The sequence below is a fragment of the Arachis ipaensis genome, chromosome B06 (assembly GCF_000816755.2).
Source record: "Arachis ipaensis cultivar K30076 chromosome B06, Araip1.1, whole genome shotgun sequence".
Lineage (NCBI taxonomy): Eukaryota > Viridiplantae > Streptophyta > Magnoliopsida > Fabales > Fabaceae > Arachis > Arachis ipaensis.
This window is the reverse complement of record NC_029790.2, coordinates 113,176,572-113,191,600: the sequence shown is the minus strand read 5'-3', so window position 1 is coordinate 113,191,600 and position 15,029 is coordinate 113,176,572. Positions and strand designations below refer to the sequence as shown.

Sequence of the window (15,029 nt, the reverse complement as noted above, 5' to 3'; positions counted from 1 at the left end):
TCCTTAAGTTGGACTTATGGGGAGCTCCTCATCAAGGTGGCTTGTGCTTGTATTCATCTTGGAACTCCCACCAATGCTTGGTTCTCCATTGTGCCCCACGATTCTTCATGGATTGAGCCAAGTCTTGATGGAGTTCTTCACAAGCTTGGGGCTCCCAAAGTTGATCCTCTTCTTGTAATTCGGGATCCCACACTTTGTTTTCACACCCGTCTTGAGGTTGATCATCATTATTAGTCCAACCGGGTGGTGAACAAGATGAATTCTCTATGAAATGCCCAACAATCCTCCTAGACCCATCTATTTGAGCACTATTCCCACCTTTGTATTCAACTCTTGAAGTATCAACCAAAATGAGCCTTGATTTGCAACGCCAACCACGAAACATCTTTCGCTTACGCTTCATCCCACAAAGCATCCTAAGTTGACCATCCGTTTCAAGCAAGCCATACTCAAGTGGGACAATAAAGCTAATAGAAATGAATTTTACCCACTCAAGTGAAGGGGTAGATGACAACCTAGGCAAAGATGCTTCCAACGATCTTGACAGAGCGTATTCCACTCCCATCTTTCTATTTCTAAGGACTTCCACCTCTTCACAAGATCCCTCTAATTCAATCCTTTGATCATTAATACTATCTAAGCCTTTTCCCTTAATCAAACTATAATTGGGAGGGTGAAAGAAGTTTACCTCCGCAACATTTTCAAACACACTGGGAGAAGGTTCTTCAAGTTCAAAGGATTCTCCACCACTAGGACTTGATGCTTGCTCTTCATTGCCATGAGAACTCAATTCTTGCTCTATCCCATCCAAGTCTTCATATGGAATATGCCTTGGAAGGTGTGCACTTTCCTCCCTAGCATCAATTTCAATCATCTTGGAGAGATTTTCTTCAACTCTATGTTCCCATGGAAGCTCCGCATCTCCTAAGTCTTCTACCACTTCTTCCTTGTCTTCAACAATTAAAGCTTCCTCCAATTGTTCCAATACAAAGCAACTTCCCTCATTTCCCACCGGAGTTTCCAATCTCTCCTTCATGCTATGTTCTTCATTTGATTCTCCACATGTAGCCATGGGAGTTCCTTGAGTGTTCAAGCATTGGGAGGCTAATTGATTTGTTACCGCATCCAAGGTGGCCATGGAATTTTGCACATCCCTTTTCATCTCTTCTTGCCCTTGAACAAGAACACCAAGGGTTTCATCCATTAGAGATTGGGGTGGTTGGAAGGGTTCATTAAATTGGGGGGAGGGTTGATAGTAAGAAGGTGGTTCTTCTTGGTAGAGTTGTGGTGGTTCTATGTTTTCCATTCTTTCCACTTGTTGCACAACACACTCCATGGTTGCTTGAAATTGATCCAATGCTTCCTTGAGACGATCCCTTGACTCTTGTTCCTCTTGGATAATATGATTAGGATCATGTGGCTCTTGGATCAATGGATATGGGTATTCTTCCATAGAAGGTTGTGGTGGAAAGTAGTATTCATCTTGTGGTTGAAAATTTTCATATATTGGAGGTGGTTCATCTTGGTAATAATGTGGAGGAGGTGGCTCTTGAAAATATTGATGTTGGAACGGTGGTGGCTCTATATGTGGTTCATATTGCTCATATGGTTGTTGGTAGGATGGATATGGATTAGGGTCATATGAAGGTGGTTGGTAAAAAGGGGCTTGTGAGTATGGTTGGAAGTTATGTTGAGGGTATGGATCATAGGCATATGGTGGTGGTTCTTGAAAGTCACAAGGTGATTCACCATAACCATTGGATTGATATGCATCATAGAATGACTCTTCTTCATAGTGCATTGGTGGGGGTTGTTGCCATGAGGATTGATCATAAGCATATGGCTCCTCCCACCTTTAGTCATCCCATTCTTGATACACATCTTCATTATAGTCCTCATTTCCTACAACATGTTGATAACCAAACTCATAGCCAAGGTGAGAATTCATGATAGCAAGAAGAAAATGAAAACAAAATCAAATAAGAAGCAAGAAAATTAAATCCTAAAACTAGCAAGAGCTAACAAAAGCAAACATATTTACACTATTCACATATATACAATAACCAATAACATAACACCATTGCAATTCTGAAGGAACAATACTAGATCTACAACAAAATATAAGAACAACATAAAGGAAATTACAACAAAAGAATAGAAGAAGAATGAATGTAACAACAAGGAATTGAGAGGTAGAAGGAGATGAAAGCATGAATTAAAGTCTAGATCTAGGATTATTGAACTAAACCTAATCCTAATTCTAGAGAGAAGTGAGAGCTTCTCTCTCTAGAAACTAACTCTCACTACTAAACTAAGCTCCAAACTAAACTAATGGTAACTAACGTCTAAAGTATGAAAGTCTCTTCATTCCCCCTTCAATCCTTGGCTTAAATAGCATCAGAAATGAGTTGGATTGGGCCCACAAGGGTTTAGAATTCGCTGGCCACGTTTTGCTTTAAGTGAACCAGGTGGTAGCAACGGCGCGTGCGCGTACTATGCGCGTACGCGTCACCATGCGCGGTTCAACCATAGCAAATCTTATATCTTTTTGAAGCTCCGGATGTTAGCTTTCCAACCCAACTGGAACCGCATCATTTGGATCTTTGTAGCTCAAGTTATGGCCGATTAAGTGCGAAGAGGTCGGGTTGACAGCTTTTGCGTTTCCTTTATTTCTCCATGAGTTCTCCATTTCTACATGCTTTTCCTACATTTCCTTGGTCCAATCCTCACCTCCTAAATCTAAATCACTTAGCAAACATATCAAAGCATCTAATGGAATCAAGGAGAATTAGATTTAGCTATTTTAAGTCCTAAAAAACATGTTTTCACTCTTAAGCACAATTAAAGGAGAAGTTATAAAACCATGCTATTTCAATGGATAAATGTGGGTAAAAGGGTATAAAATCTCCTAAATCAAGCACAAGATAAACCCTAAAAATGGGGTTTATCAGGCTCTCTTACATGCTCCATCCTTCTTTTGGTGATGGGCTTGTCCTCCTCAATGGGGATATCACCTTTTATGACAATTCCAGCTGAATTGCATAAGTGACAGATAAGATGTGGGAATGCCAACCTCGCTTGGGTGGAGTACTTTTCTGCCACCTTGTACAGCTCTTGAGGTATCACCTCATGTATCTCCACCTCATTCCCTAGCATGATGCAATGAATCATGATGGCTCGGTCTATGGTCACTTCGGACCGGTTGCTAGTAGGGATAATAGAGCATTGGATAAATTCCGACCATCCTTTAGCTACGGGCTTGAGGTCAATCCTTCTTAGTTGGACAGGCTTGCCTTGAGCATCCCTCTTCCACTGATCTGCTTCCACACAGATGTCTAAAAGGACTTGGTCCAGCCTCTAATTGAAATGGACTCTTCTAGTAAAAGGATGTGGGTCTCCTTGCATTAATGGCAGTTGGAGCGCCAACCTTACACCTTCCGGGCTAAAAAACAAGAGATGCTCTCGAACCGTGGTGCGCCAATTTTTGGGATGTGGGTTCACACTAGTGTCATGATTTTTAGTGACCCAAGCATTGGCATAAAACTCTTACACCATTAAGATTCTAACTTCCGGGATTGGGTTGGTCAGAACTTCCCAACCTCTTCTCCGGATTTCTTGTTGGATCTCCGGGTACTCATTCTTTTTTAGTCTAAAGGAGACTTCAGGAATCACCTTTTTCTTTGCCACTACTTCATAGAAGTAGTCTTGATGAGCCTTGGTGATAAATCTCTTCGTTTCTCAAGGTTCGGAGGCAGAAGCTATGGCCTTTCCTTTCTCCTTTCTTGAGGTTTCACCAGACTTTGGCGACATACGTAAGGATGGTAGAAGTCAAAAAGCAAAGCTTTTGCAACACCAAACTTAAGAAATTTGCTCGTCCTCGAGCAAATATGAACAAAAGAGAAGAAGAGAGAGAGAAAAAGGTAGGGGTAGGTGGAGATTCTGTGGGACCCACTGATCCTGAAAGGCTAGGGAATTCGAATTTCCTGCCCCCTTGTGGGCGTTGAACGCCCAGCCTCTGCTCCCTGGCTAGCGTTCAACGCCAGCTTTCTGCTCCAAGTAAGGCGTTGGACGCCCTTGAGGGTCTCCCTTCCTGGCGTTCAACGCCGGGTCTCTGCTCTCTGTAGGGCGTTGAACGCCATTTAGGGTTTCCTTCCTTGGCGTTTCAATGCCAGCAATGCTGCTCCCTCATGGGCGTTGAACGCCCACACTTTTCCCTGTGTGGCATTCAACGCCAACTTCCTTACCCATGTGGGGCGTTGAACGCCCCTCCTGCCTCTTTGTCTGGTGTTCAACGCCAGCAAGGGGTCTACTCTAGGGTGTTCTATTTTCATCTCGGAATGTCTCTGTCTCTATTTTACTGCACATGATCACAAACTTAAAGAAACAATTATGAAAATAAACTAATATTAAATAAATAAACTTAAAAAACAGAAATACTCTAGTTATGCTTGGGTTATCTCCCAACAAGTGCTTCTTTAACGTCACTAGCTTGACGGTCAGCCCCTTTACGGGGATGGATAGGGGCTCAGAATTTCACCCCTTATAGTGAACTTCCTTCCTGTGCTCTCATAGATGAGCTCCACGTATTCTAGAGACAGGATCTTGTTCACAGTATGTGGAATGACTAGGCTGTCTGTGAAGACAACTCTCATGCCAGGTGAGAGCCCTTTAGTGGGAATTTTCTTATCCCTCTAGTCCTTAGGTACGTTTTTCTTAGTGACTTTATTCTCAGTGCTTGATGATGGTTTCTTAACACCAAACTTAAATTTGGTGTTTAGGGGCTCTGTAAAGCTCTGTACTGAGAGAGAGGGTTGGAACACTAAGTGTTACACAGTTGTCTCTCCTTTAGGGAGGGAGTTAGGTTTGAGTATTTTGAACAAGATGTGATCTTCCCATAACTGCAGAACAAGCTCTCCCCATGCCACATCAATTATGGCATTGGCAGTGGCTAACCATGGACAGTCCCTCTCCCCAAGCTCAACAATATCCATGAAAAAATTCCAAGCTCAATTTATCCATGGGTGAGACAACCCAAGCTCCCATATATATATATATATTCCCGTGGGAGAATCTGGACTAGTTATTTATTAATTTTACGGGGTTTATAATATATCCAGACCTTCTTGAAAATCACTTGGATTCTAATTGGTTGCAATCATGAGCAATTATTTGTTCTACACTTAATGTCGTTGAGAAGGTAAATCAATATATTATCATAAAAATTTCAGGAGATGAAAAACTTTACTTGAGTTCAGATAGTGTTGACAAATCTTATGGAAGTGGACAGTATGCTACAGAAATACTTACTCCAGAGTTTTTAAATAGCCTCCAATGTTCAGGATTACCTCATCACGCTTTGAAGTTGAAGGTTGGGATGCCTATAATACTTTTAAGAAATCTATACCAACCTGCATGTTTATATAATGGCATCAGGCTAATTATAACAAGGTTATCTAATCATGTTATAAAAGCAGAAGTATTAGTTAGAAGCTATCTTGGCAAAAAGGTCTTAATCCCACGCATGTGCATGTCTCCTTCTCAATCACCATGACCTTTCAAATTAGATAGGAGACAATTTCCTATTGTTGTCTCATATGCCATGAATATCAATAAAAGTCAAGGACAATCTCTTAGCAATGTTGGAGTGTATCTTCCTAAACCCGTGTTTAGGCATGGACAACTTTATATTGCTATATTCCTTATTCACAACTAAGAAGGGCATGCTTTGAGTAGCACAATAAATATTGTATTCAAAGAAATTTTTTCGAATTTAAAATAGCATGTTATTTTTTTGTTACTACTTTGTTATTTTTCTCATTTATTATTTTTATTCTACATTATAATTAAACATTTTAGATATTTTTATTATATTTTAAATCATAGTTAATTTTAGTCTAAATATACCCGTGATTTTTCACGGACAAAAATACTAATAAACTACTATTTTTATCCATAAATGTTCTAAATATTGACAAATTTATACATAAGTGAACAAAACTAATATTGTATCCATAAAAACTTATTTTTGGTTGACAAAATTACTCAAAGACTAAAAATCTAATAAAAATGTTCAAATTACCCCCTCCTAATTTAATGTAACCTTAAATTCCCATCCATACTCTTAACCCATTTTATATCTAATTTCTAACTCTTCACCACCATCTCGCCCACATTCCACTAACAACCACCACCATCTAACCTCACCCACCTACATGCAGCTATTGCCACTTCACCACTTTCACCCCACTTGTAGATATTTTCACCTCACCTTATTCCACCTCAACTTAACCTCCTTTATTCTCACCATCTATCTTATTCTTTTTTCTCTCTACTTTTCTTATTGTTGCTCTTCCTTTGCCTCATGTTGTTGCTGCTTTCTTTACCTCTCATCACCATCACTAGATTTGCATCCTAACTACTGGTATTTTCTCCGTGTCATTATCTCATCATCTCCCTTTCCTCCATTGGTTAGTACTTCAAAATAATAGAAAAAAAGTTTAATGTTATTATTGTTGCTGCAACATCAAATATGGATGAAGAAAGATATATCATTATTATTGTTGTTGATAGAAGATATATTGTGAGACATACGATAGAGATGAAGATCAATGTGGGAGTGTTGGTGGTGGTGAGAATAAATGGTAGTAGTAGGATGGAAAATGAGAGGCAATGGTGTTAAGGGTGAAGGTAATAGAGCAAATGGTGGTAAGATGATTGGTAAATATCAAACATGGTAGTCATAAATTTATAGCAGGATGGATTGTGAACAATGATAAGGAAAAAAGATTTCTAATATAGGTTGAGAAAGATAAGGATGTGCAGGTACCCACTGGAATTTTGTTTGTGCTCTATTAGGGTTTAGGCTGTGAGGTGTGAGATTTCGATCTTATTACAGAAAAGTCAATGTCTTCAATAGAATTTAAATCAGAGTATTGTTTTCTCTCAATATGTCAATGATTGTGAGTAAAAAAATAAGTAATTCAGATCAACCAGATGGTGATGAGGAGGAAGTAATTTTTCTAGAGGAAGGGAATGTCAAAGAGGGATTAGAAGACTGCACAAAGAGCCTAGTAGAAAGAATCATGACAAATCAAAGATTCGATTTTGATACAATTGAGGTTTCATTCTTGGCTATTTGGAATCATCCAGAAGGAATGCGTATCAAAGCACATGTGAAAAATATTTATCAGTTCTTTTTTGACAATGAAACAGATCTAATCAAGGTGAAAGGGGGTTCCCCACGGCTCTTTAAACAATATGTGATTCATCTGAAGCGTTGGAAGGCAGACATAAGAATTGAAGAAAAAGATTATTTGAGGATAGCAAGAAGAGGAATGTAGAAGAAATGATATAAGGGGAAATAGGTGCCATCCCAAAAGAGGCACCCACCTTATCATGAAGATGTTGATATGAAACTGTTGGAGTTTGAAAAAATCCTTGGCAGTTCACAATATTAAAAGGATTCTAAGATCCCATACAAGCATCAAACCTCATTCGTGGAAGGTCAGCAGAGAAAATATGGCTTTAAGAAAAATTTTTATGTTGATTCTATTGGGACAGCAGGTGGATTGACTATTGCTCAAAAGGATGACATGAAGGTAATAGTAAAATAGAGTGCGGATTTTTATATTTGGACTTCGGTGAAAGACCCAGATACACAAATTGCATGGGAGGTTTTGGGGCTTCACTTACATAGCATTGGCCAGAATCAGAAAACACAATTTGAAGATTTGATCCCTATTATCAATCAGGCAGAAAAAAGATGCCTAGTCATCGGTAATTTCAATGCAATTGAAGCAGCACATGAGAAGCAAGTAGGCTGAGAGAAATTCAACTAATCTATACAGAGTTTTCAAAACTTTATTAACTCTGGAAGATTAATGGATATGTGCTTTATTGGCGACAAATTTACATGGTGGAATAAGAGCTGTCAGGAAAAGGCTATAAAGAAACGTTTAGACCATGCGCTGATCTCTACTCAGCTTAGAGGGGATTATCCTATGGTCTCTATTACTCATTTTAAGGACACCGGTTTAGATCATAGACCTCGGTTACTTTCTTCTAATGCTAATACAAGAAGGCATAAGAAGAAAGAGGTAGGCCGAATTGTTAAAGAGGTTTGGAAGTTTAGAATAAAAAGTTTGGCAATATTTTAGCTATACCAGAAATTAATTAAATGTAGACAAGAGCTGGTTACATGGTAGTCCTCTGGACATGATAATAGTAGGAAAATTATTGATGACTTGGAGGAAAAGCTCTTGATGCTAAAAGAAAATCAAAATGAAAGTGAAAAGTAAGAAATAATTCAGTTAGAAGATCAGCTAACAGAGGCCTACAATGCGAAGGAATGGTTTTAGAGAGAAAAATATCGGGTTAAATGGTTACAATGGGAGCTCAGAACACACATTTTTTATTCCAAATACCAATCAAAGAATAGAAGAAACAAGATTTGGCAACTAGAAGATGACAATGGAGTTTGGTGCACTACACCTGAAACTATTGGTCAAAGAGCCAAGAGATATTTTGAAGACCTATTCCAAACTATCTCCCCTAATAATCCTACCACCTCTCTTGGTAGTATCTAGAGGAAGATTTCAGCTGATAGCAACTGCTCCTTAACCAAGTCAGTTTGTGAGAAAGAAATTAAATAGGCATTATTCTCAATCAATCTCGAGGCAACCCCTGATGATGATGGTTTTACAGCCAAATTTTTTCAATTTTATTGAAAAATCACTAAAGAAGATGTGTACCGAGCAGTCAAGAATTTTTTTGGAGGTAACAAAATTTTAAAAAGTTTTAACCATACACATATTTGTTAAATTCCAAAGATTCCAAATGTCACAAATATGAACCAAGTACGTCCTATCAGTCTTAGCACGATTTTCTACAAAATTATCTCTAGAATTCTAGTTCATAGAATACAACCTATTATAAATAGAATTATTAGTGATACTCAAAGCACTTTTATATGTGGAAGGCTGATTAGTGACAACATTACTGACAACATCCTAGTGACTCATAAATGTATGCATTTTTTGAAAAAAAAATCTCAAGGTGATAATGATCTAGCTCTCAAACTGGATATGAGTAAAACCTACAATAGGATGGAACGGAATTTTGTTTGGTTTGTTATGGAAAAATTGGGTTTTTGTAACAAATGGATAAAATGGATGACGGAGTGCGTGTTTACTATTTCTTATTCTATTATTACGAAAGATTCACCTATTGATTTTTTCAAACTAAATAGAGGGCTCCGACAAGGAGATCCTCTCTCAGTATATCTCTTTTTAATCTGTGCAGAAGGTCTATCTTTTTTGCTCTACAAGGAAGAACAGAATAACCTATTTCAGGAAGTTTAACTGAATAGTAGATGTCCGCCTATCAACCATATACTATTTATAGATGATTCTATATTATTTTGCAAGGCTAACCAAACAAATTATGAAGGCATTATTCATATTCATATTTTCAAGAATAAATACTTCAGAGTTACCTCTTTTTTCGAAGCTAAAGCATGTCAGCGTCCATCTTAAGCCTATTTCTTATTCTATTATTACGGAAGATTCACCTGTTGATTTTTTCAAACCAAATAGAGGGCTCCAACAAGGAGATCCCCTCTCACCATATCTCTTTTTAATCTGTGCAGAAGGTCTATCTTTTCTGCTCTACAAGGAAGAACAGAATAACCTATTTCAGGAACTTTAACTTAATAGTAGATGTCCGCCTATCAACCATATACTATTTATAGATGATTCTATATTATTTTGCAAGGCTGACCAAACAAATTATGAAGGCATTATTCATATTCATATTTTCAAGAATAAATACTTCAGAGTTACCTCTTTTTTTCGAAGCTAAAGCATGTCAACGTCCATCTTGGGCTTAGGTAAGAAATCACCTTTCAGAATTTTAGTAGATGAAAAGGACAATTGGAATCACCAAACAATAAGGGAGAACTTCTCCCTTGAAATAAGTAATCAAATTACTCAGATCAAGATTGAAGAAGATGAAGAGGAGCTACTATGAACTCACAATAAATCTAATTAGGTAAAATTATACAGTTAGTCCTTATACTTTCATTAAAATTACAAATTAGTTCCTACACTTTAAAAGTTTGTAATTAGGTCCCTGTACAAAATATAATTTTGTAATTAGGTCCTTAATGATGTTTACCATAAAAAAAATGCACATTTACCATAATGTCCTCTTCTTCCTCTTCTCCCTTTTCTTCCTCCTCCTCTCTTCAGCATTTCTGTTCTTCTTCTTCCATTATCACCCTGAGCCACCACCGCCCAAAGCCCACCCCCGTTCCCTTCTTCCATTATCCCTTCTCTTCCCCTCCCTTCTTCCATTTCCAACACAAATCAATCTTTCTTCTCCATCAGGTATACCATGCTTTGTTGTACCACCACATCATTAACATAACATAATTTTTTGAACATCTCCCTCATCATAATGGAACTCAACTATACAACTTGAAAACAATTAAACATTATTTAGAAAAGGGGCAATCTTTATTTGTTTCAAATTACAATTACATTCCACTTAAAATGACTAATAACAATAAAATACAAACCACATCCATATTTCTACATAATCATCAAACTTAACTTTATATATTAAGTTTAAACAGAAGCACACTAGAACATAATTATATCAGCAACAAAAATTCAGAATCACAAAAACTAAACAAAGAATCCAAACTCAAAATCCAAACTAAACTCAGAATCACATTAGCAACGAAAACTTCAGAATCCAAAGTTTGAACACAAACTCAACTTAGAATCTTAAAAATTAACTCGAAAAAAGATGAAACTGAAGAAGTAGAGGCTTACTGAAGAGACAGCGAGGGATGAATGGCGACACAATGTTGACAGAGTGAGCTCGAAAGAATAGAGGTAACAGTGAGCTTGTGGTGAGACAGAGTAACCTCGAAGACACAGAGAGAGAGCTTGAACAGAGAGATAGCCAGGCACAAAGTTTGCAACGATGAGGAGACGAAGGTCAAGCAGTAGCAATCTGGAAGAACGAGAGAAGATCTATGAGCAAAGATTCCACGACGAGGAGAAGAGGGTGAGTGAAAGATATGTTCGGCGGCAAGACAACACCCTCTGTCTGTCACAATGCTGGCACCGACAGTACCCTTTGGCCGAGGAGAGAGTTTGGCGATGGTGAGGGCTTCTGCATGCTGTTGATGGTGGTCCGATGATGATGAGTCTAATGAGTATTGATGATGGAGGTGAGTAGGTTTTAGCGTTAGAGGGAAGGGAACTCTGTTTTGGAAAGTGAAAAAGTAAGAGTGAGAGAGCTAGGGAGGGGTAGGATGAGTTCAGATAGCCTAGGAAGTTTTTGATCATTTTTAAATGGTTAAATTATACAGTTGGTCCTTATACTTTCACTAAAATTTCAAATTAGTCTTTACTGTCAAACACGTGCAACTCACATGTTTAAAATAGAGAATATGCTGATAAATATTCTATTTAATCAAACGTTATTTGAACGGTGGAGACTAAATTACAAAATTTAATTTTGTTCAGAGACCCAATTATAAACTTTTAAAGTGTAAGGACTAATTTACAATTTTAGTAAAAGTATAGGAATCAATTGTGTGATTTTCACCTAATTATTACTCAGCTAAAACAGGATATTCCATTGCATACCTCTTCTTTTACCCCTCAATTGAAACACACCATGAAAGGTATCGGGAGAAGGGGATCTGAAAAAGCAATTTGGAACCTTTGTTACCAATCCAAGATCAAAATGCTTATTTAGAAGCTTGTCCATAACGGTATCGTGCACAATAAAGGAGAATATCAACTCGAGATTACCTTATGTGTCTGTAATCTGCCTTTGATGCTCATCAATGTCAAAATCAGCCCTACATACACTTGCATATTGCCCAGAAGTGGAGAGTGTGTGGAACAGTTCTTCATTGGCTAGCTCTATTCCAAGAAATGCTCATTTACAACTATAGCAGTGGTTACCTACTTTGGGAGATTTGGTTGGACCGCAATATTCTGATTTTTTAGGAAGAAAAATAGCCTAGGAAAGTTTTGTCCCAGGCTATGAAGTTTGCAGAGAAATTCATCAAGCACCGAAACCACCGAACTTTGTTTTGTTTTGGATAACTCCTTTGTTTTGTTTATGTTCTTTGATTCATTGAAGAATGTAATTATCATTTTTAATTGTAATAAAATAAATATTTATCTTTGCCAAAAAAAAAATAAAGATGTACAGTTAATCAAGAGTTAAGAATCGAGAAAATTTGAAAATGAAATTAAAGTTAAAAAAATTTGGTTAATTTTTTAGTATTTAAATAATTTTATCAAGTGAAATTATTTTTTATGAATATGATGTTAATTTTATTTTTTATTTAGTAAATTTGTCTATATTTAAAACACTCTTGAGTAGAAATAAAAAAATTTACTAAAAAAATAATTAGATTTAAATCCACATGAAATTTTAAAATACAATAAAATATGAATTAAATTAAATATACTATATTCTAGATTATGAATTTGTTAACTAGTTATTGGCTAATTTGAACTGACATTATGTAAGATTAGCTGTCCAATAATATAGGTCCATGTATCTCACCTCATTTTCCTTCTGTCTTTATAAAGTTCCTTTTTATTTTTTTCCGAAAACTGAAACCCACCATCGTGATTGTTCACCACCACCTATTACCATGTTCCGCCACACCCACCACAGCAACGACAACGATAACAACCCCCCTTACCCTCCACCGGGACCAAACTCCCTTCACAACCCTCACCAACCACCGCCACCACCACAACCACAGCCACACCCACCCTTCTACGGTGCGCCACAACCACCACCATCACACCATGAACCAGTTCCTCAAGTGTACCACACCTCTCACCAAGCACCACCACCACCACCTAACCCGTACGGTCACCCATCACCAGCACCAGCACCAGCACCAGCACCAGCACCATCTCTTGGCTCTGTTCACCATGTCTCTCACACTAACCAGTCTCCTTCACCCAACGTTCGCCACGTGTCACACGAGTCTCACCTTCCTCCCAACCGTGCCGATTTCGCTTCTCCAGTTTCTGGTACTGTTCACCATGTGAGCCACCAGAGTGGTGACGGTGCTGCTGGTGGCTCCGCCGCAGTTTCCAACAAGAACATAGTGAAGGTGGTCACAAAGGCCGATCCCAATTACTGCCTCACCATTCGCGGCGGCAAGGTCATCCTTGCGTACTCTGATCCCTCTGACGAGTATCAGGTAACGTTAGTTATTTGTTAGTTACCGATTGGCTGCTGATCTGCAACTTCAAGAAATGATCTTTGACTAATATTTTTGTTCTTTTGCAGCGTTGGTACAAGGATTTGAAATACAGCACAAGGGTGAAGGATGAAGAGGGTTACCCTGCGTTTTCTCTTGTCAACAAGGTCACCGGTGAGGCCATTAAGCATTCCGTTGGTGCCACTCATCCAGTAAGATCTCACTTTCTCGTATTCAAATTCAATTTCGATCTTCAATCTTGGAATACAAGTAGAATCTTGAAATCTTTGTTCCTACTAACAGGAATAAAAAATTGGCCTCTGTTATTCTCCCAGTTAATCAACTTCTCAAGTTAAGAAAAAAGAGGGTTGGCTTCTGCTACTGATGATAAACAACACAAATCTCAAGTTAATGGATCTAATAATTGGCTAATAACATTTTGCATTAGGTCCCTTAAGAATTTATGCCTTTAAGGAATAAGCTTATAGCTATGCATCGCAATAGAAAGATTGTGGGTGGTAGTAACATTATAAAATTGTTCACCTTCGGTGTCCTTTGTACCTCACCTTAACTCAAACTCAGAAATCGATTGGAATGGAAAAATGACTCTGAACTTTAGGGTGCTCCCAGAAAAGAATGCACTGCTAAGTAGGGTACAAAGATATGAACATGCCTCTTTGTATTTTACTGCTCTTTCTTCACTCTAAATCTAAACGACCATGATATGGTGGAGTTAGGATCGCATTATTATATTAGCTAGTTAGAGTTACTGAGAGAGTCTGAGTTAAGAGTGAGAGTTACTTAATTAGTACCAATTAGTAGGGGTGTCCATTATCCAAATCCAAAGCAATCCAAACAAAATTGTTCATCCAATCCATTTTTTGACACACCGCATGGATTGAATCGAGTTTTGGACCTACTTCTCAAATCTGATCTAATCCAATCCAATTCATACCGTACCGCAAACACCTCTACCAATTAGTAGGGAGAATAAGGTAGAAAGAAAGTGTCTTCGATTATTTGGTGAGTCTTTAGAGAGTAAAGGAGCTATAACTCTTCAAATTAGTATAATCCTTAGGGTTGTTGGCACATTGCCATTGATCCTAATTCCTAAACCCGAGCACAAAATGTATTAGTCCACAAGGTGCACATTAAACAACTTCAGTAACTTGTAAAATGCAACTTACTCTGCAGAAACAGGGGAATGTTTTGCATTTGCAGTAAACATTTTTCAGACACAAGGCTAATCATGTCAGTGAAATATATTAATCATACATTAAGCAATTGCAATAAGTCATTAGGAAAAACATCCTCTTACCACATTTATTTATGCATAACAAATAATCAAAAAGGGGTTAAAGAATACAAAGATTACCTTGCTTTAGTGGGAATATAAAATCTCTTCAGCATGCACGCAACATGAAGATTGTTCTATACTTTCACGTTCAAATGAAGGGACAAAGGTGCACTGTTATGGCTTCTAAGTATCTTAATAATAAGGGCATCGTTTTTTTTTCTGATTTTACAGCTTCAATTTTGTATATGGAGGCTACTTTGTTTAACATTTTCAAAAAAGCTGAATCAAATTTTTTTGATGACCAAATCAGCCGCTATATATTGTATATAAATACAGGTGTTGCTTAACTCCTTTTCAATGTTTATTTTGTATTTTAATATGTATTCTATACAGATGACTAATTTGATAACTGATTTTTATGGTACATGTTGCTTGATTGTTTGATTATTTTATAACAGTGAGACAAATATGTGCAAAGTG

The 15,029-nt window shown here is 37.6% G+C and overlaps 2 protein-coding genes across 2 annotated transcripts in view; both read left to right on the top strand.

Moving 5' to 3' along the window:
- The window catches only part of LOC107604928 (ricin B-like lectin EULS3), a 5,373-nt gene continuing 2,963 nt past the window's right edge, over positions 12,620–15,029 (top strand). Inside the window, exons 1-2 of the mRNA XM_016306644.2 lie at positions 12,620–13,252; positions 13,342–13,464. Of these exons, the coding sequence (XP_016162130.1) occupies positions 12,689–13,252; positions 13,342–13,464 (687 nt within the window). The 5' untranslated portion in view covers positions 12,620–12,688. The remainder of the gene's footprint in view (positions 13,253–13,341; positions 13,465–15,029) is intronic.
- LOC107604929 (probable ureide permease A3) overlaps positions 13,969–15,029 on the top strand; it is a 16,524-nt gene continuing 15,463 nt past the window's right edge. Inside the window, exon 1 of the mRNA XM_021104819.1 lies at positions 13,969–13,979. The gene's annotated coding sequence lies outside the window, so the exon portion shown is untranslated. The remainder of the gene's footprint in view (positions 13,980–15,029) is intronic.